The following is a 21,641-nucleotide window of genomic DNA, read 5'->3' as shown; positions in this document are numbered from 1 at the left end:
AACGTAAATATCTGCCTATCTTGACCAGATTTTGACACAGACCCCACTCTCAGTGCGCACAGTACAGGTGCAGGGGCAGGGCAGATGAAAAATTTTGAGGAACAGGGGTACAAAGTGTATTTCTTTCTTTCTTTCTTTCTTGCTTGCTTTCTCTCTTTCTATCTTTTTTCTGTATTTGCTCATTTGTTACCTCTGGAAAAAAATAGGATGGGAGCCCACTGGCGAATTTTTATCATTATTATTTTTTATTTTATTTTCATTTTTTTCCCAGCGCCCACCAGACAATGTGGCACCCTAGGCGACTGCCTGTATCGCCTATGCCTTAAGCCGGTCCTGACTGCCAGCCACCACTAAACTATAATGACGACCAGCGTAAAGCAAGGCTTTCTTTGTTGGTGTCAGATGCCAGAAGTCAATGCTTCAGATTTCACAGTGAGACCGGGTTGCCCTAGTAGAGTATCAATGTATGTTAGAAAGCCCATATTGTTGTGCATTGTTGTTGTTCTTTCTTTTCTTTTCTTTTCTTTTCTTTTCTTTTCTTTTCAACCAAATTGGAGTTTCTGAGTTTTTCAAATAAGCAAAGCTACTCCACAATCTCTCTGCGTACCCCCTGGTACCTGCAGCAGTACCCTGTGTCTCAGCCTAGCCCTGGTCGGGTATCACTGGATTAAGTTAAATGAATATTAACAGATGTCTTTCAACATTTGGAAATTAATTTCAATCCTAAGTATCTGTGCCGCAGTGCTGAGCCCTCCATTTCCTTGACTTGTGTCAAGGGTTCATTCAAAGTGTTACTTTCCTAATACTGCGGAGGCCATTTCTGGTGCCAGCTAAACCTTCGGATATAATTGTCTTTTGTTTTATTCATATATCCCTCTTCTTCATCTCCATCTCTCCAGGCATTTTATTCACGCTACTGTTCACTCACTCTTATAACTTAAGAATCTTTTGTTAATGGTATTGTGTTTTCTTCTGGCACTGGTGAAGTTTAGGATTTAAAACTGTTAATGACGTTTGGCTGTGCTTATATTATCCTCTTTTCTCTTAAACTGTTAAAGCAGTTTGGTTACATTGCGAGTCCAACCGCTGAGATTAAATTGGTCTATCGAAAGCAGCTCTTGGCTAGGTTCATTTAGTAATTTGGATTGACGTCGGTGGATGTAATATAGAAGATTCCATTGTCTTCTTCTGCGTGAAAGAATAAAGCAGTTGTGTGAAATCTCTTGATTTCTCTTTCCTCAAAGCTGCACTTTGTTTCATAAAGTAGGACTTCCTTTTCTCTCTGTCTTCGTCTGTGACACACCAGAGTAACATCTGTGTGCACTGTCTGTCCTTACTGGTGCTGTATGTGAAACTCCATCATTGAGACACATTCACAAATTGTCAAAACCCACTGAGGTTCCTGCTGATGATCTCATTTCCCTCTGTCACTCTGGACCCATGTCATATCGATATCCAGCCCTGTCTCCTAGAATTTACACTAAAGGTCAGTTTCCACCGAACGTTAACTTGTAATGTTACTCAATGCATGAGGTGACAACTTGAATCCATCAGCACACCTTAAATTTCTTTTAAACAACTTTGACCATTATGTTAGTCTATATGGCATGCACTTTTAGTAATGAGTGGATCTTCAAGCGTTTTTATATGTATTAATTTCAACCGGGTTATGTGAACTGCATATATTCGAATCCTCACTGGGAGGAAAAAAAGCATCACGGAGTGTCGTTCCTGTGGGCTCCAGCAACACTAAACCCCTGAGCTTGCCTGAGAAGGACTAAATGCACAAACCCACTCTTTTTAAGTATCCCATGGAGAGAGACTCTCACTGCAGCCTGTTCTATTTTGTTCTGAAAATGTCAGCGTGCAGCCTTGTTCTGTGGACGATAAACGAGGTACAGACTTCCATCTGTGTCACTGGTGATGAGGAAATACAGTGAGTGGTGGACGGAGCAGTGAGTGACAACAACCCCGCCCACATTTTAAGAGTACTGTTTGCGGTGGAAACACTAGGGTCTAGGTACCATGTCTGAAGGGTTACTGTTGGTTCCAAAGGTACCATACTGAAAGTGTTTGGTGGAAACGGGGCTTAAGGGTACATGGTTGACTCTTAAATGGGAACAAGAACAGCAGTTTACCTACTGACTTAAATTTAGCACAAGTCATATGTATTTACATGATAAGTAAGTGTAATTATATGATTAAAACACATTGCAAGAGCCACTAATGTTAACATGTGAGGCAGACTGCTGCCTGGTTGGCTAAGTTAGCTCAGAATGCCTCACCAAGGGGATGATAAAAAATCGGCAAAAACACAGAATAAAGCAGTTTTACATCAGTGTTTTTTTTACGTTGCTCTGCACAGCAGAGGTTGGAGCCAAGCTGCTGCTGATATTTGCTCAGCTTGTTTCTCTGATAACTTGAGACCCAGACAGCCGATGACTTATAGTCATCGGATAGTCCTTCATGCGGCTGAAATAATTGTTAAAAACGACCAAGATCTAAAAAGTGTTTTGTAAAAATATGGCTTAAAACTGGATAATAAGTCAATTTATGACAGTTTTTTGCAGACTACCACAACCGGACTTGCTGATTTAAGCCGGTAAAAAAGAAAGATGTTCAGGAGGTTTTTACTGAGAAATGAATTATCTGCAGAGCTCTCTTCTTCTCTAAAACAGATTGATTAAAGTGATTAAAACTGGTAAAACATGGAATAAAGCCATTTTCACAACAACAACAGGGGAAAGTGCAAGTGTCCCTATGTAGAGCAAGTGTTTGGTTTGTCTGTTCCAGACTGCTGTAGAAACATGGCGGTGCAACGTGGTGGACTCTGTGGATGAGGACTCGCTCCCTGTGTAGACATAAATGGCTCATTGTAGGTAACGAAAACATATATGCTCAGGTGATTATACACTAAAGAAAACATGCTAATTATATTATATTCCATTTCTGCCAGTATATCAACTTAATTCCTACACACTGAACTTTTAGATTCGGGGAAAGATTGTGATTTTGCGACTTGACAGTTACCTTAACTAGCAGCATTTCCTCATTTTAATAGAGAAGATAATTTGCTTGGCATTACACTTCTCTCTAAATGTATTTGCCGTCTCAAATTAGTTGTATATAACCATAGTTTCTAGGAGACAGGCCTGGACCACCACACCTTTCGTCTTGTTCTCGGAAATGTTATAAACGCTCCATCTGTCCCTCTCCCCTCCAAAAGAGGTTAGAAATTAAATGGCCAAAACAGCAGGGGACACTGTGAGTGTGTGTGTACACCCACTTCAATATATTACAAATGTCTTCCACTTAGGCCTTTTCCAACCAGGGGCCTGATATGGTTTTGATACAAGAGACAAGTGAGGAAAAAGAGAGGGCCGGTTAAGGAGGGGAACCGGCCGGTGTTTGACAGGAGGCCTTTCTAAATCCCACACTCATCCATCATAAGTGGCGTTTGTGCACTCTGAAGGCCTGATAATAGCCTTTTGCATTTTCACACAGCGCTTTGCCTTCTGGATTTGATCAGGGAGCGAGAGAACGACGGAGGGAACAAGGTGTGGGATGGTGAGGTGGGGTGAGGGGGACACATATATATAAATAAATAAATATATATATATATATATATATATATATATATATATATATATATATATATATACTGCGGTTTCATTCAGTCTTTTCTTTTTTTCCCCCAACTCCTCATCATCCCATCCTCGCTCCTTCAAGGCTGCTTCTCTTCTCTTCCCTTCTACATTTTGGGAAAATCACTCTCTGAATTGGAAAAGGGACCCTGGGGCCACAGGCGAAGGGTCCGTGTTTTTTTTTTTTTCCTCCTTTGGATAATTGACTCTCATTGCCTGGTAATTCATCGCTTGCATATGCCAGCTAATTCATCAGGAGGAGAGAAGCTGCCGACCTCACAACCTTGCGTGCCCCGGCACCCCACGTCCCCCAAACACATACACACAATTCATATCCTAACACCTCTCACATCTCAACCTCACATTGCTAAATCGCACAAATGCATGCACACATACACAAACACACACACACACACACAGAGCCTCCACCCGCCCCAGAAGAGCCAGGAGCTTGGAATGAGAGGAGGGAGCAAGCGGCAAGTTAGTGGATGAAAAACCTGAGATGATAGATGGGGCGCATTGTGGCATTATGAATGAATTATACCTCCCAAATACCTTGAGCAGTGCAGACTGTCAGCCTGTATCTATACTAATCTGGGAGAAAATATAGCTGTTTCCACATTAAAGGGGGCCGGGGAAGAACGGGCCGCAGAATTAATTGAGCAATCAGGCCATTAGAGAGAAACATCATACTGAGCCCCGTTTGTGATGTAGCAACATTTATCACCGCTGACCACCAATCTGCTTCCATCCCTGTGTGTTTTTTTCCTCTTCCTTCCTCTCTAATGTGGCCCCATCTTCAAACAGATTAGGATTATTGTGACAAGACAAAGGTATCTTTTGTCTCTTTCTGTAGCCGTGTCAGTGCCTGCTGCATTTATCACGGTTGTCACACAGTCTTAAGGCTTTCAGCTCGCACACCTTGTCCCATTTTTCTCCCAGCGGTGGGTCCGTGTTAAATTTGCAAAGAAAAGTACATTATTGGAAAATGTCCCCTGATAAATCGTCGGCCTGTCAGATACACCGGCATTTGTATGCCTCCTTTTTTTTTTTTTTTTTTTGTTACTTTAGTTTTATGTTTATCAGGAGGATCTTGGCAAAATGTGAGTCAGATTTTTTTCTTCCTCAAAGTGACAGATTTTGGTAGATGGTGGTATTAGAGGTGCTCAGTAATATTTGAGATACGACACCAGGGTCAACAGAAAGATAGGGAGAAGTAGAAAAAATACAATGAAGTCAAACAAACAGTGTGTAACACATTTTTAACAAATACAGTCATCTCACTTTTGTGTGTTAAATGCCAAATATTCATCGATCACATCAGGACTGAAATCTGAGGATAAAAGTCAGCTCTTGTAGATGTCTTTTTTTAATGCCTAAATGAGAAATCCACATTTTAGATTAATGATGCAGAGCAACTAATTACATGTAATTAAATTACAATATAAATGTGATTAAAATCAGTTAAAGTTACTCAAAAAACTCATCAAAACATTGGTGATTTAAAAGCAGTTGAATACAGATTTTCTTTTTTTTTTTTTTGGTGAAAAGTTTATTTATTTTCTATTTATTTAACCTTTATTTAACCAGGAAGTCCCACTGAGATTGAAAGGTAAGGTAGCAGCCAATCAAAACACATTTAAAATAAACAGTGACCTCTCAAGAAAAACATGGGACATGTCATCCTTTATGATGCCCTTAAATTCATCGATGGATAAAAGTGTTTTAGATCTTTTTGGAGGTTGATCCATGTCCAAGGTGCAGAGTAGGAAAAACCAGTTTCCCCCAGATCTGTTAAAACCCAGGGTACATTAAAAAGCAACCACTTGGAGGAGCGTAGCTGGTTACTACCAGTGCCAGCACACAGAACGTTGCAGAGATAGGCTGGAAGTTAAAATAGGAGATAAAAATATACCAATGCTGTCGTCTGCGAATGGTCAGTGATGTCCAACCAACCAAATCATAAAGAATGCAGTGATGAGTGCGGGACTTTGTATTTGTAATAAAGTGTAGCGATGCAGGGTATACTGAATCAAGGCTACGTAAAACGGAGGAAGCTGCACTGTCACTGTAATCAATCACAGACAGAAAAGAAGCTTCCACAAGTTTTTTCTTAGCAATGAAAGTAAAACAAGATTCATTTCTAAAATAAAAGCCAATCTTCGCTTCCAACCAGTGGAGCAATATTTGCATTAAATGAAAGCTTGTCATCTCTCCGTATACCCAAACACTTTTATGAGGACACCCCTTAAACGGGTTTACTTCCATTCCATTTTCTGAGCATTTAAAATAAATTTTAAACTCAGCAACACAGTAGAATATATGTAGAATAAAACATTCACTCTGTTGCTTTGCATCTTTTCCGTCTTCTACAGTCGTAACCTATTTCTAGACATTTTTCAGTTTTATTGCTCTGTTTAAAACATTTGTTAGAGAAGTTATCAAAAGGTAATAAAATATAAGTTACATTACTTTGATTAAATAATTAAAATAGTTACCTATTAAGTTTCAAACAGGGTAACTAGTAATCTGTAACCTATTAAATTTCAAAAGTAACCTTCCATAAAATGATGAATTTTACAGGATTAAATAATAAATGTTTATTTTTTTTCGTCCACTATGAAGATTACTTATTTGAATCTATGGGAGCAAAATTTAGGTTTATCATCATCATCATCATCATCATTATCATTATTGTTATTATTTTTATTATTATTACAACAGCATTAGTGTATACTACTCGTATACTGAATGCCAGATGCAGTTGTTGCAGACATTTACAGCTGTACGTAGCACCACTGGCTGAGTCTCTTGGGGACTGTTCGGGATGCCGTGACATCACTATCATTGTATCGTGCATGCTGCGGTACTTCAATGTACTACAATGCACTAGACCAGGGGTGTCAAACCCACGGCCCATGGGCTAGAATCTGGCCCACTAGATGACTAGAGTAAGAGGTGCAAGGTTTTAACAGCAGTTTAAACAGTGAGTAGCTGCTTTGTGTGAAATGCTGCTATAGAGGCGTTTCCATTTTGACCAGGATATGGATCTCTGCAGAAACATTAAATATTTATAGATATAGAATATTGTGCAAAATATTGTCAATCAGTAGCTTCAGTTCAAAAGAATCTGTATCAGGAAGTGTCTGGATAAATGAACATGTAATGACAGTGAGAGGTTGACTGACTGAATGTGGACAAATTGACACTAAAATGAGTTTGACACTCCAGCACTCAATGTTTGTATGTGCTTCTATTGTCCCTCGGACACAGTGAAGGCGCCAACAGTTACCTAATCTACCTAAATCTAGAGGTGGTGTGTGTGTGTGTGTGTGTGTGTGTGTGTGTGTGTGTGTGTGTGTGTGCTACAGGTGCATGTTTGTACAGTAGCTAGATCCTTTGAGAGGAATTCAGTCAACTGACAAGCAAAGTAAGATGAAGCAGGACATTTTTGCTTTTTCCAGTAGGCGGTAACATTAAGATGCCGTACATCTTTGCACTGTTTGCAGTAACATAACCTTCGTTTTAACCCGCTAATGTTTATAAATTTCTGTGCATGTGCCAGAAAAAGTCTCTAACTGCAACAAATCAGCCCAGCAGCTTGTTTGCTTAGCATGGACCATCTTACAGAATAAACCCACTCTAAACCAGAGATCTGTGATGATAATGCACATATAAGATGAGTGTCCTCACAGCGTCTGACGGGACGGGACAGTTGCCTTGGTGGTCTAATATCTAACATCTATCCCCCTCTGCTGGACACATGTGAGAACTGTGCCAAGCTCAAGCTCTGTTTTCTAAAAATCAGTGGTTGTTAGTGATGTTAAATAGTCAGTAATCTCCCTTTTTTGAAATCACCACCTTAGATTTGAAGTTATAACATGTTCATTTTCACCCACAGTCAACAGAAACTTAATTCTCTACTGACTTTAATCAGCTGATTTATTCATGTAATTATTAAAGGTGGGATACATCATATACATATACATACACACTGCAAATTCACACATACAATACCATAAATAAACTCCTGTAAGTTGTTACATGTGTTTTAAGTATGATGCTAATCTCGTCAGAGTCCTCAACATTTTTGCATTAGATAACATTAAGTCAACCAAATAAAACATGCTGTTAAATACATTTCAGACCATTTTCCAAAAGGATTTTTAAACTCCCCCTCCACTTCAAAATGTGTTTGTGTCCCCATAAATGTACTCTAACAAATGATTGAAGTTGATGAAGTTTTTCAGCATAAAAAAATATTTATATGTTACATCAAAGTGTTTTAATAATCAACTTATTTTAAGAGGTTGGTCAAAATCAAAAACATTTTTGACATTTTTGAGTACACTGGAAGCAAATTAAGTAAGCTGGAATATCTTAAATAAATTAATTTGATCAATAAAAATTACCACAACTTTTGGCTAAATATTAAGTTGGTTCAACTTAATTGAGTTTTTCAAGGTCAAAGCAAATCATGCTGGTTGTATTAAACTAATTGGGTTTGTCGGATTATTAAGGCCAGAGTTGGAAGTACCAATAAAGATTAATGCAAATTGTTACCTTAATTGTTTCAAGTTAAACCAGTGGATTCTATTTATAGTGTGTCTGACCATGACTATAATGACTTGTATCTGTACAAAGCTCATCACTAGAGAGATGTTTTCATATTCCTCTACTGAAGGGGGCGATGTCTGTGCACTTTCCTAAACCTGAGATTGAAACGTGCGCAGGCAAGCTACATCACCACTATGAAAGCCAATCAGTGTCCAGTTTGGTAAACTCATATAGACGGGAACAGACTCCAGAACCTCCAGCACAGACCGGACTTGTCAGGACAGAGAGCAGAGTTAACATTAGCATAGTGAAAGTTCTGTCAGGAAACATGGGAGAGTGTTAAGTTTTTGAATGTAAACTGAACCAATGTGAACTCACTGTAGCAGATATTAATAAGTGTTTACAACCACTAATACTGCGTCAGCTAATGCAAGTTACAAGCTAATAAACAACATAAATAAAAGATGTTAACTACACTCACCATTCTGACATGTCTGCTGGGCACCGATTTTTTTTTGTGCACAACTGACTTCCCATCTGAATCTGGGTCTGACTGAGGCTTAAACATGTATGGCTGAATCTCTTCGATGTTTCCTCGACAGCCATCTTGATGTGCAGTTTTTCAGGGTTTTCTTTTTTTAACTTTTTATGAGGGAAAACTCCAGTAAATAAAATATAGCCTAAATCATAGCAGAGTATTTTTACACACTTCAAAATGAGTCCACAAGGAAACATTCAGACCTCATTACAGGTGATTTTTTTCAGTCATGTTCAAAGCACACAGTTCATGTTCATCGTAGGAGGGACATGTTTCAGAACTGAGAGTTTTCTTTAGTGGTGCTCTGGACAGGTCGTCTGCTGGAGTGGTCATCACGTCCAGTCTCTGTGAGGAGAAAAGGAAAAAGCCACCATGAGTAAAAATATTCTAAGAGACTGTTATTTATTTATATGGGGGGGGGGGGGGATTTTTTAAGCACTTGGGAGGGACTTGTTTTTTAGTTTGGCTTAGGGGAGGGACATACAATTTTAAATGGTTGTATTTTGTAATCATTTTAAAAACCTGCTAAAACCCAAATTCAGCCTGGTTTTAAAAGGCCTGTTTTCTTAAAGAATCAACAATCCATTTATCACAGCCGAAAACTGTAAAAAGAGAAATTATCGTAGGATTTTCAAATTTCCAGTGGTCCTTAAAAACATGTGGGAGAAATGCTTCCACCAGGAAACCTGTAACCAAACCTTGGCTGCAATGCAGGATCACACATTTTCCCCCAGTCACTCAGGGAGGCTCATAGAAAAATATTCGTAGCTTCAGGAAAGGTTAAGATAAAAAAAACACACACACACACACACATCCCTCCTCTGATATATAAAGTACAGTCCCTAACATGTGTAATAGCCAGAGTACCTGTCTCAGTGTTCCTGGAGTTACAGTCAGACTATAGAGAAACCACAGTGGCGCCATGACGACTGAAGACAAAGTGAAAAATAGCCCGAGGGCGTGGCCCCACCAGGGGTACTGGTAGGTGTTGCTGAACCTCAGCGGGCTGAAGTTGACCAGAGAGAAGAGCAATGTGCCCTATATAAAAAAAGATACATAACATAACTTAGGCTAATAATAGGGAAAGTGAAGGTACGTTATGCCATGTAAGGTGGGGGCGCCATCTTGTGAGAAACACGCTCTGTTATCTGAGCCTGCATTAGGGTTTACCTGCATACCTACTGTATTTTGTTTGAAAAGAGGAGAGCCACCTTAACTATGTGAGTTGACTGTGTTTGCTGGCTTGTGAATTAGAAGATCTTGCACCCAGCCACCGCTAAGGTAATGCATCTGTGTTTTCCCTTCTCTATCTCTTCCCTTCCCCATCAGATTTGACTGCTAAAACTTTTTAGCAAATCAGAACAAAAGACAAGTACGGCTGCAATGGATGCAGTGGACGCCACGCTAATGACATGAAATATGCAACATAAGCGTCTTGAATGAAGCAAGTAACGCTATTTCGCATCATACGCTTACTCGCGAGAGTTGAAAAATCTGAACACAACAACCAATTTGCACCACGATAGCCATACAGCAATGAGATCCTTCAGGGATGTACTGACAGAAGTTCATTAATCGATTTTACAAAATATTCTAGAGTTAAAACTGGCGTGAGTAACCTGACGCAAAAATCCACCTGAACACAACATGAATGAGACGGTGGCAGGTGCCAGGAAGAAGAGCAGCTTTGCCCGGTCAGTGTCCAAGATGACATTATCACCATTTTACAGCTCACAGCTACTAAATACAATACAGTGTCTGGCTTTTGTTTGATATCTAGTGTCAACAATAGTTAACACGCATTAGCCCGGAGCGCTAAGTTGGCTTGTTTACTGTATCATATGAATGTCACGGTCGTCCTGAACGTCCGCCAAACCCCGTTCGAACCCTCAAACCCTGTATTAAAAAAAGGAACAAATAGTCAAATATTTGTATTGAACAGCCAAATCTGATTCAACTGACTAACTCTGAATCAACTAACAGCCTAAGCACTTAACCACCACAGCAGGCATGGGTAACAAAGCTTGCTCCTCACAAGATGGAGCACCTGTCCCAAAATTACATTACAATACATTTATTGCCTTTCCTTTTTTTACAGTGTAATTCACACCATAGTGACAACAATTCACTGTATATACTTACTGAGCATACACATGGAGTGATGTACCTCCAACAATATTTCATATAGGGCATGGGGCGGTAGCCAATCATGTCTGTAATATTACTGTAGAAGTGATCAGCACCTTGGAGACAGACAGTCATGTTATTATCACATAGGTGCATGAATCTCTGGATGGTGAAATGCTTGTTTAGTGCTGGTTGACTGGATGAGATGTTAAATGTTGCTCACCATATACCCATCCTATACAAATGGACTCCAGCATGGCAAAAAGTATCAATGGGATTCCACTGCAGGCGTAGTAGTCAAAAAGCTGAAACACATAAAGTCCTCCCTGCAGACAGAGGAAACAGAGGGAGAGATGAGGAGGACATCATTTTTGAAACAGTGGCTCTTTTCTGCTCAGTTGTATGCCACAAACACGCACAAACAGGCCGCTATTTTCTTTAAATCATACAAAAACAAAAAAGACACATACATCAGTGACCATACAGAGACCGATGAGAAAGCATATAGCACAGACGACCAGCAGAAGCAGTTTACGTCGATGGCCAGTCAGAAAGAAGGATGGATACATGTCTGATATGGATGTGATCAGGGCCTCCAGATACACAAACTGTGGGTAGAAAAAAATAAGTTTTTGTAATAGAGAACAGCAGAGATTAATGCTCCACATTTACACTGAATCAAATGAGAATTCAGCAGTTCTACAGTTTTTTGTTCAGTAGTCACTTTACGTGCTTGTGATTGTCTCATGGCTTTCACTACTTTTAATGATGACTACTCAGCTCCAACAGGGTGCCCATGTTGAGTCCACTGGCACCACTGTTGCCTTTACTCCTCACATCTTTTCCAGCTCCTTGTTCAGCCCTTGGTATTTTTCCAGCTTCTCGTGTTCCTTCTTCCTGATGTTGCTGTCGCTCGGGATTGCTACATCTATCACCACTACCTTCTTCTGTTGTTTGTCCAACAACACAATGTCTGGTTGGTTAGCCATCACCAGTGTGTCAGTCTGGATCTGGAAGTCCCACAGGATCTTAGCTCGGTCATTCTCAACCACCTTAGGACGTGTCTTCCATTGTGACATTGGGACTTCCAGCCCATACTCACTGCAGATGTGCCTGTACACTATACCAGCCACTTGGATATGGCGTTCCATGTACGTTCTTCCTGCCTGCATCTTACACCCTGCTGTTATGTGCTGAATTATCTCAGGGTGCTGTTTTTCAGTCCAGCCTTTTCCAGCCACTGGTGGATTTCTTGATGTTGACCACTTCTAGCTCAGTGGTTAAGGCTACTGACTTCACGTGGAGGGTTGGGGATTGGATTCCGGGTCAGGGCGGTGTAACACATATCCAGTCTGGGCCCTTAGGCAAGGTCCTTAAAGCTGCTAGCCCATCTCAGGTCACTGGCTCGGACGTCGCCGGGTCAACAAGGTCCGTGTCAGGTGTTGGGGAACCAGGACATCCTGATGAGAAATGGGCTACTGGAACATGACATGGCTGATCTAAAGTAGAGAATATGAATATATACGTGTGTGTGTGTGTGTGTGTGTGTGTGTGTGTGTGTGGGTATGTGTGTTTGTATTAGGGTGGTGATAAAAATTGATACAGCATAGTATTGTAATATTTTGTGTTGCAATATGCTACTGATACACTGACACCAAGTATCAATTTTTATATCACTTATTAATTTTGCTGTAATAAAAATAATTGAAGTGAGAAACATTATATATACATATAGTCTATGGACAAATTTTAGGGTTAATATTTCCTAAGTTCCTAAGTAAGTTTCCTAAACCCACACAATTTGCCACAGTTTGTTAGTAACACCTCACCTGACTGTCCAGTCCAAGGAAGATAATCATAATGAAGAAGAGGGTAGCCCAAACATGGGGTAAAGGCATCATGGCTACTGCTCGAGGATAGGCAATAAAAGCCAGGCCGGGACCTGCAAGTGGTACAAAGCAGATGCCAGAATATGTTAGCAAATGATTAATACAGTAATGTGCAGCTTCAGCTCATTACAGACAAAGTAATGTAAGTCACTGTTTATAGTATTTCTTTGAGTTTACAGTTTACAGTAAGTTTTGAGATGGACATCACAGGTCTTTTTTAATACAGTGCCCTAAAGTGGAGTTACATGCAGTGTCATACCCGATTCAGCCACTGCTGAGATGTCGACATCCAACTCATGAGACATGAAGCCGAGGACAGAGAATATTGCAAAGCCAGCAACAAGGCTGGTTGCACTGTTCAGCAGGCACAGGGCAAATGCATCTCTGGAATTGAAAAAAGATTTCATATGTATACTGACTCATATGAAAACTGACATACTGTAGTATAACAGAGAGGACAAATTTATTTTCCATACTTGTAGCAGTTGTTGTTGTATTTGTTGTAGCTTCCCATAGATGCCATACAGCCTGTGCAGACACAATAGGAGAATAATATCTGGCTTCCAGCATCCATCCATACCTTTGAACAATGAAAAGATATTCAGTTTATAGTTGTCTTTTGTTGTTATTGTTTAGTGACATATCCATTTTATTTAAAGATACAGAAAGACATTTATAAATCTCATAGTTTCAGATTGTGATTAGGATTGGTTTAGCTGCGTTCAGTACTACTGCACCAACTGGTAACTTATTGTCATGTGGGACTCAGGGTTGAAGAGAGCAACCGCCAACTGAAGCCCAAGTCATTTATCATCTGCCAGGATGAGAATGGTTAGACGTATGCTACACTGTCATTCAATGAATGCAAAAAACACCACAAAGAAACAGGGATTTGTGTTTGTCGCTTCCAGAGGGTCTGGAGCAGGAACCTTAGTCATTGTATGTGGTTGTCTAAATACTTTTATGACTACTGAAGACACTTTCTAGCTCCTAGGCAAGATTACAAAGGGTCTGTCAACCGAATACACCACCTCTCTTTAATAGGACGACAAAGTTGTGGATATGTGCCTTGAAAGGCTAGCTGTTAAAACAGTGTTAGTCAAAGGTTTTGTCCTCCGGATAATGTGTATAAAGTAGATAATAATTACCATTAACACAGATACTGAGCATTTTAGGTTCATAGGATACCTCAGGATACCTGCCCCAAAGAAGACGCCAGTGTTGAGACGACCAAAGTCTCTAATTGCTAATCCAATACACAGACTATGGAACAAATAAGAGACAGAAATATTTAAATTTTAACAGCACAATGCAGTGGCCAGAAGTTTAGAAATAGCTTATTATGTAATATCCTACCCCAGTTACAAACCTGCATTGTGTTTATTGTTTTATGAAGACCCAGTAGCAATGTAGAAACCATGAAGTACAGTACAGTTTGCACTCATCTCCCACATTCAGTGGCAGATCGTCCTACAGTTGACATTCAACTCAAAAAATCTAAAAATTATCTATATTTCATCATTAGAATTTGAGAAAATGAAAGGTCTGCTGGATCTGTCACTGCCCACATTTGTGCCTCACCTGAGGATCAGCCAGACGTGTTGGGTCAGGAGAAAGGTAAAATCGAATACCATCAATGGCTCCTGGCAGTGTTACACCACGGATCAGCAAAGCAGCCATCATGACATAAGGAAATGTCGCTGTGATGTAGACAGCCTGAAAGAGAAGTAAAGATATGAATACAGGGAGTGGATGAAATAAAATTAATTCAGTCCCTCTGCATTGTCAGACATTGTTTGGGAGCTCACCTTTCCCGAGGACTTGACACCTTTCCAAATACAGAAGTAACAAACAATCCAACTGAGCAGAAGACATCCAGCCAGGTCCCAGTGGATACTTCCCATCTCTTCAATACCTTGAGACAAACCCAGCACTCTCCTCCTGAACACAACATACTCTATGTTTAGAAACACTTTGCTCTCTACGTCTATTAAAGGATTACCGTATCAAGTAGAGTATTTGTGAGCACATACTGCCAGTATTCTTCAACTGAAGAACTTGCATTCTGAGAAATGTGGCGATTTGATGAATGATTCAGTCGAAAATCAACACAGTCCTCTGGTAGTGGAAGGTAATAATAACAAGTTAGAATGCAAATTTGTGATACAGGAAATCTCAAAATCTTGAAACTTAATATGTACTGGTCACCTTCCTGTCAGCTCCTAGAAATGCTATCAACAACTCTTCTTTGTGACCCTACTTTTCTTTTACTTTGATTATTTCCTCTTTTGTTAACATTGCTCCTGCATGGAGGAAGAGTTGCCAACAAATGTAACTAGCACATTATTCATGACGCTGTCAGACTTGATGTAGTTACCACAACATTACCAACATAAGTGGCTCAAAAGTACATGGCAGGATTATAAACATCCCATGAGAAAAACAAAATTAAAAAATCATTAGTTCATCTCTCTATACTTTCTGAAATATTGTTCCCACTGAAGATGCACAAAATGGGGGCACAAGATGAAATCAGCTCAATGCCAGCCACCTATCAGGGTGTTTATGGATGACCTCACAGTCACCACAGAGTCAGTCCCAGGCTGTTGGAGGATCTTGCAGGGATATGAAAAGCAGATAGAGTGGGCCCAGATATGTTTCAAACTAGCCAAGTTAAAATCAATGGTGCTGTGAAGAGGAAAGGTGGGTGACAAGTTCCCGATCAGTGTTGCAGGTGCAACCATCCGAACCATCACTAAGAAGCCTGTTAAGATCTTAGGCAAAGTGTTTGACAACACCCTAAGGGATGGAGCATTCATCCAGCCAACCTGCCGAGAGATGGATTGCTGGCTGGAGTCAGTGGACCAATCTAGCCTACCAAGGAAGCTTAAAGCAGGGCTTTACCAGCATTGCATTCTTCCCAGAATCTTGTGGCCATTCCTTGTCTATGAAGTGCCGAGCTTGACGGATAAACCTTGAAGAGGAAGGACAGCATCCACCTCAGAAGACTGCTGGGGCTACCAAAGAGTCTGAGCAGCATCACACTGTACGGACACCGCAACAAGCTGCGACTGCTGTTCAAGTCCTTGGAAGAGAAGGCCAAGGTGACGAGAGCCAGAGAAGCATTGCGGTACAGAGACTCAAACGATCCAAAGGTGGCCAAAGCTGAGATTGAAGTGAAGACTGGTGAGAAGTGGAGGGCAGAGGAGGCTGTTTGGCAAGTAGAGTCAAGACTGCATTACAGCAGGCTGGTGGGAGTGGTGACAAGAGGCAGGGCTGGACTGGGATCCTTTTCAGCTCCCAATGTTAAAATCACCAAAGGGAAGAAAAGTCATCCCCTTGTCCAGAAAGAGGTAAGAGCAGCAGTTGAAGGGGAGAGATCTCACAGGACAGTGGGAATGGGGCAAAATGATCCTTGGACAAGGTGGGAGAATGCACTTGAGAGGAAGGCAACTTTGGCTGAGCTGTGGAAAGCAGAACCACAGTGGATAAAGTTTCTCCAAGCAAGGAACCATGGAGCACATCCCGAGCAGCTGTTCAAAGGCACCGGAAGAAGGACGTTACAGATGGAGGCATGACCAGGTCCTCAAGGTCATGGCTGAGGCCATCAGCGCAGGAGTCAAATGGGCCAAACATTCCGGCCCCTCCAACCAAGCTATCACCTTTGTCAGAAGTGGGGAGTAGCCAAGACTCGCTGCAAAAACAACAGCAGACATCCTGGCCTCTGTGAGGGGCTGGCAGCTGTTAGTGGACCTTGAGCAGCAACTGAAGTTCCCAAACCACAATATGACTGCCACTTTGAGACAAGATATTGTTCACCTGTCCGAGTCCACCAAACAAGCAGGTCTGTTGGCGCTAACAGTCCCTTGAGGAGAACCTGGAAGAGGCCTTTGAAAGGAAGCGGTTGTCAACAAGTCAGATGAAGAGCAAGGTGTCTCTAAACAGAGGTCAGATTCAGGGGCTTTGCAGCCTGATTCCTGTCCAGTGCCTTCAGTCTGCTGGACATCAAAGAGTTGAGGAAGGGAAGAGCCATCCACAGCACCACTGAATTATCAAAGAAAGACAGAGGAGAGCTCCAGAAGAGAGCCATGGTGGGCAGGTAGCTAGCTCACCATCTGGACACAAGCGAGGGTGTATTTGGCCTCAGCTATGTTGCCTGGAGGACGCTGTATGATGTGAAAGACCAGAAACCACTAATAATTCCAGGAACATCCCTGAAGACTTGTCTAGAAGAATGTGTTAATACACAGTTTCTGCAAAAATTTATGGCAGCAGTGCCATGTTTGTGGGATTGAGTCAAAAAGAAAACTACAGCACCAATGTTCATGGCAAAGAAAGAACATGTCACCCAGTGCAACACGATGGCTCAGTGATGTGTTTTTAAATACTTTTTGGACAACAACAGTGCTCTTTGCTACCGAGGCTATATCAGATTTTGGCTCAGTTCATTGAATTTGTTGGCAACACTGAAAGTATACAATTTCCTCATAATTATCCTTAAAATAAAAAAAGAGAACAACATACTAGTGATTATACTATCATAAATCATGTTGTATCTGTGCACCTGTGTTCCAGGTGTTGTTGCAGCTGGCCCAGGGGAGTACAGTGTGGAAAGAGGAGAAGAGGTAGAGGAAGGCCCAGGCTAGGATGATGATATAATACATCACAGTGTATAGCATTATCACATGACCGCCGTAGGCTAAACCTGAAGAGAAAACATGCGAACAATTGATAAGTACACACATTTTATATCTATTATATTCCACTGTATTGGATGCTTTCTTGAGTTAGCAGTACCTTCAAAGACGGGACATATTTTCCTCCAACATGTGATTCCACCCTGACCAGTTAACTGTCCCAGAGATAACTCCAGACAAAAGACGGGCATTCCACAGGTGAACAGGAACAAAACGTAAGGAACCAGGAAAGCTCCTGCAAGGAGGAATTGTATGAAAAGCAACATAAACTGGAGCATTGGGTCTTATTTTTGGTTGCAACAGGTCTAGCTGTAATTCATACTTTGTGTTCTTGTCTTGCCCTCTATTTTGTCATTATTTTCTATTTAATTATTGTGTAGATGATACTTTTATTCATTTTCTTACCGCCTCCATTTTTGAAGCAGAGATATGGAAATCTCCAAACATTGCCCAGACCAATGATTTCTCCGATTACTGCCAAAATGAACTCTTTCTTGTTGGTCCACTGGCCTCTCAGATCAGACTTCGATGGAGGTTGATTTGGATTATTGTCATCTTTCATCAGTTCCTTGTCTGGATTACTCACTGGCTCCATTTGGAAAGGTCAACTGAACTGCAATACAGTGTGTATCATAAGCAGTAGTGGCAGGGATGCACTATCAGGAGATGTAAACCAGGCAAAGATTTGCAGCCCCTTCACACTGTGAAGACTACAACCAACAGCCAACCAGCATGTATGTTTGCACTTGCATGAGAGGACATAACGCCACACCAGCAGAAGGTAGCCATCTTTATTCATCACTCAAAAACAGAAACCGGAAGAACATTTTGACGCTAGTAAGCCAGTTAGCACATTAACAACCCAATACATTGTTCAAAGAACAGAGCATATTTACCATGCACCAGTGAACAATAAAACAAACCATCACAAAATGTTTCTGTGAAAAAGCTCAGTGGCTTGAGAAAAATAATCTTACCTTACATAACAAGTTTGTTTTGGTCTTACTCCCTCTTGATTTTAGCTTTGTTTATTTTCCTCACTTCGGTTTCTCTTCTCATGCGCTCAGCTGAACTGCCAATCAGAGTGACTTCATTCACCCACAGGTTCTGCAGTCACTGATGCCAATACAACATGATGAATTGGTGGAAAAAAGCTAACTAGTGCCGATGAGGCCCTACGGTTTGGGACACAAGGCCTGGGGACACTCACCGACAGCTCAACTTTGACTGGAAGGCGACTGCTGGCTTGGTGTGTCAGGGCCATAAATGGAACCCCTTCTTGCTACCGACAGTAAGCTAGCTACCTGTAACTGTAATTCAAATGTAGGTGAAACCGTCAACCCAATGAAACGAGCATACCATTCTAGTCACCAGAAATGCATGAAAAACAAGAAGAGGAATAGGGAGGTGTTGGGGTCCCTTGATGGGCTTCTTTGCCTGCGGCCCCCCCAGAGTCTAGGATTACCACTGAGTGCTGGACAGTAACTAAGTACATTTACTCAAGTACTCTGCTTATGTACAAATTTGTAGGCACCTGAGTATTTTAAATTTATGTTAGTTCATACTTAGGGAATGTTGCACTTTCTCTTTGACCAGTCCATTCTTGCTTTTTGTCTCCGTTAAAGAAGCGTGTCCTAAGTATGGATGCTTTTACCCAGAATGCAATACGCCATAACATCATTGCGTATTCTCTGTAATTTGTATAGGAACATACAGTACAGGCCAAAAGTTTGGACACACCTTCTCATTCAATGCGTTTTCTTTATTTTCATGACTATTTACATTGTAGATTCTCACTGAAGGCATCAAAACTATGAATGAACACATGTGGAGTTATGTACTTAACAAAAAAAGGTGAAATAACTGAAAACATGTTTTATATTCTAGTTTCTTCAAAATAGCCACCCTTTGCTCTGATTACTGCTTTGCACACTCTTGGCATTCTCTCCATGAGCTTCAAGAGGTAGTCACCTGAAATGGTTTTCCAACAGTCTTGAAGGAGTTCCCAGAGGTGTTTAGCACTTGTTGGCCCCTTTGCCTTCACTCTGCGGTCCAGCTCACCCCAAACCATCTCGATTGGGTTCAGGTCCGGTGACTGTGGAGGCCAGGTCATCTGCCGCAGCACTCCAGCACTCTCCTTCTTGGTCAAATAGCCCTTACACAGCCTGGAGGTGTGTTTGGGGTCATTGTCCTGTTGAAAAATAAATGATAGTCCAACTAAACGCAAACCGGATGGGATGGCATGTCGCTGCAGGATGCTGTGGTAGCCATGCTGGTTCAGTGTGCCTTCAATTTTGAATAAATCCCCAACAGTGTCACCAGCAAAACACCCCCACACCATCACACCTCCTCCTCCATGCTTCACAGTGGGAACCAGGCATGTGGAATCCATCCGTTCACCTTTTCTGCGTCTCACAAAGACACGGCGGTTTGGACTCATCAGACCAAAGCACAGATTTCCACTGGTCTAATGTCCATTCCTTGTGTTTCTTGGCCCAAACAAATCTCTTCTGCTTGTTGCCTCTCCTTAGCAGTGGTTTCCTAGCAGCTATTTGACCATGAAGGCCTGATTGGCGCAGTCTCCTCTTAACAGTTGTTCTAGAGATGGGTCTGCTGCTAGAACTCTGTGTGGCATTCATCTGGTCTCTGATCTGAGCTGCTGTTAACTTGCGATTTCTGAGGCTGGTGACTCGGATGAACTTATCCTCAGAAGCAGAGGTGACTCTTGGTCTTCCTTTCCTGGGTCGGTCCTCATGTGTGCCAGTTTGGTTGTAGCGCTTGATGGTTTTTGCGACTCCACTTGGGGACACATTTAAAGTTTTTGCAATTTTCCAGACTGACTGACCTTCATTTTTTAAAGTAATGATGGCCACTCGTTTTTCTTTAGTTAGCTGATTGGTTCTTGCCATAATATGAATTTTAACAGTTGTCCAATAGGGCTGTCGGCTGTGTATTAACCTGACTTCTGCACAACACAACTGATGGTCCCAACCCCATTGATAAAGCAAGAAATTCCACTAATTAACCCTGATAAGGCACACCTGTGAAGTGGAAACCATTTCAGGTGACTACCTCTTGAAGCTCATGGAGAGAATGCCAAGAGTGTGCAAAGCAGTAATCAGAGCAAAGGGTGGCTATTTTGAAGAAACTAGAATATAAAACATGTTTTCAGTTATTTCACCTTTTTTTGTTAAGTACATAACTCCACATGTGTTCATTCATAGTTTTGATGCCTTCAGTGAGAATCTACAATGTAAATAGTCATGAAAATAAAGAAAATGCATTGAATGAGAAGGTGTGTCCAAACTTTTGGCCTGTACTGTATCTATTGCCAAACCTCTTTGGCTTTAACTCATGCATAACCATTGAGATTTATGTTTAACTCAGCTCTGAGCGTTTCCACTAACAGACAGTTTGTACTTTGACTTTGAGAGCAGTGGCTCTGCCGACTTTACTATTACTGTGTTTATAAAACTCATATCTATGACCTTTTTGTAAAACACTCCACACAGGCCAAGTTATTGAACATGCTGTGTTGCTGCCATATAAGGATAGCATTGCTTAAAGTCAGTAATATTATGCATTTTTTATCATTTTGAATTATTACTGAATGGCATATCACAGCGAGTATATAGTCAATAAATATGATTATTAGTTTTAATGCACAGCAGGTTAGCATGGATCAAAAGTTCAGTGCCAATTCACAAATGATCCTAAATCAGCAGCAAGGTACATAAGAGCTGGTCAGTACTTACATGTGCCTCTGGAGCCCTGTTGCATTAACTGGATGGAAGCTGTGGGGGAGAATCTTATGCAAATGTTTGGTTGACGCCTACAGAAAGCATTTAACCAATGAATGTCATTCACTGGTCAGGCAGTTTTTACTTGTTGCTTTCATAACATTAGTTTAGTTGACAGTGGATCATAGCAGATCACAGATTTAGAAATCAGAGAATCAGATATGCCAATGATATCAAACATGACATCGGTAAGTAGCTGGCTGCCCGTCTGCAACATACATGTGGGAGGTCCTGACAGTGGTTTGTGTATAAATACAGACTTACTGTAGCTTTTTACTGACTGGTTTTAAGGTTTTTCAGGTGGTTGAGTTCACAGTTGCAGCTTGATTGGAGTGTCATTGATTTTAAATGATGTTAAATGAATAGCCAGTTATCCCTGAATCTGAAGT

The 21,641-nt window shown here is 41.1% G+C and overlaps 1 protein-coding gene across 1 annotated transcript; it reads right to left on the bottom strand.

The window, feature by feature from the left end:
• Positions 1 to 7,568: 7,568 nt before the first annotated feature.
• Positions 7,569 to 21,562, bottom strand: LOC117272185 (sodium- and chloride-dependent GABA transporter 2-like). The gene is made up of 15 exons (XM_033650954.2): positions 21,208 to 21,562; positions 17,858 to 18,065; positions 17,553 to 17,687; positions 17,320 to 17,460; positions 14,789 to 14,873; positions 14,564 to 14,696; positions 14,337 to 14,471; positions 13,232 to 13,335; positions 13,015 to 13,139; positions 12,696 to 12,808; positions 11,337 to 11,474; positions 11,090 to 11,192; positions 10,882 to 10,982; positions 9,607 to 9,777; positions 7,569 to 9,084 (listed from the first exon to the last, which is right to left on the bottom strand). The coding sequence occupies exons 2-15, from the start codon at positions 18,045 to 18,047 to the stop codon at positions 8,947 to 8,949; spliced, it is 1,812 nt and encodes a 603-aa protein (XP_033506845.1). The 5' UTR covers positions 18,048 to 18,065; positions 21,208 to 21,562; the 3' UTR covers positions 7,569 to 8,946.
• Positions 21,563 to 21,641: the final 79 nt, after the last annotated feature.

The sequence above is a fragment of the Epinephelus lanceolatus genome, chromosome 12 (assembly GCF_041903045.1).
Source record: "Epinephelus lanceolatus isolate andai-2023 chromosome 12, ASM4190304v1, whole genome shotgun sequence".
NCBI classification, from domain to species: Eukaryota; Metazoa; Chordata; class Actinopteri; order Perciformes; family Serranidae; genus Epinephelus; species Epinephelus lanceolatus.
This window is presented reverse-complemented; position numbering and strand designations above follow the sequence as displayed.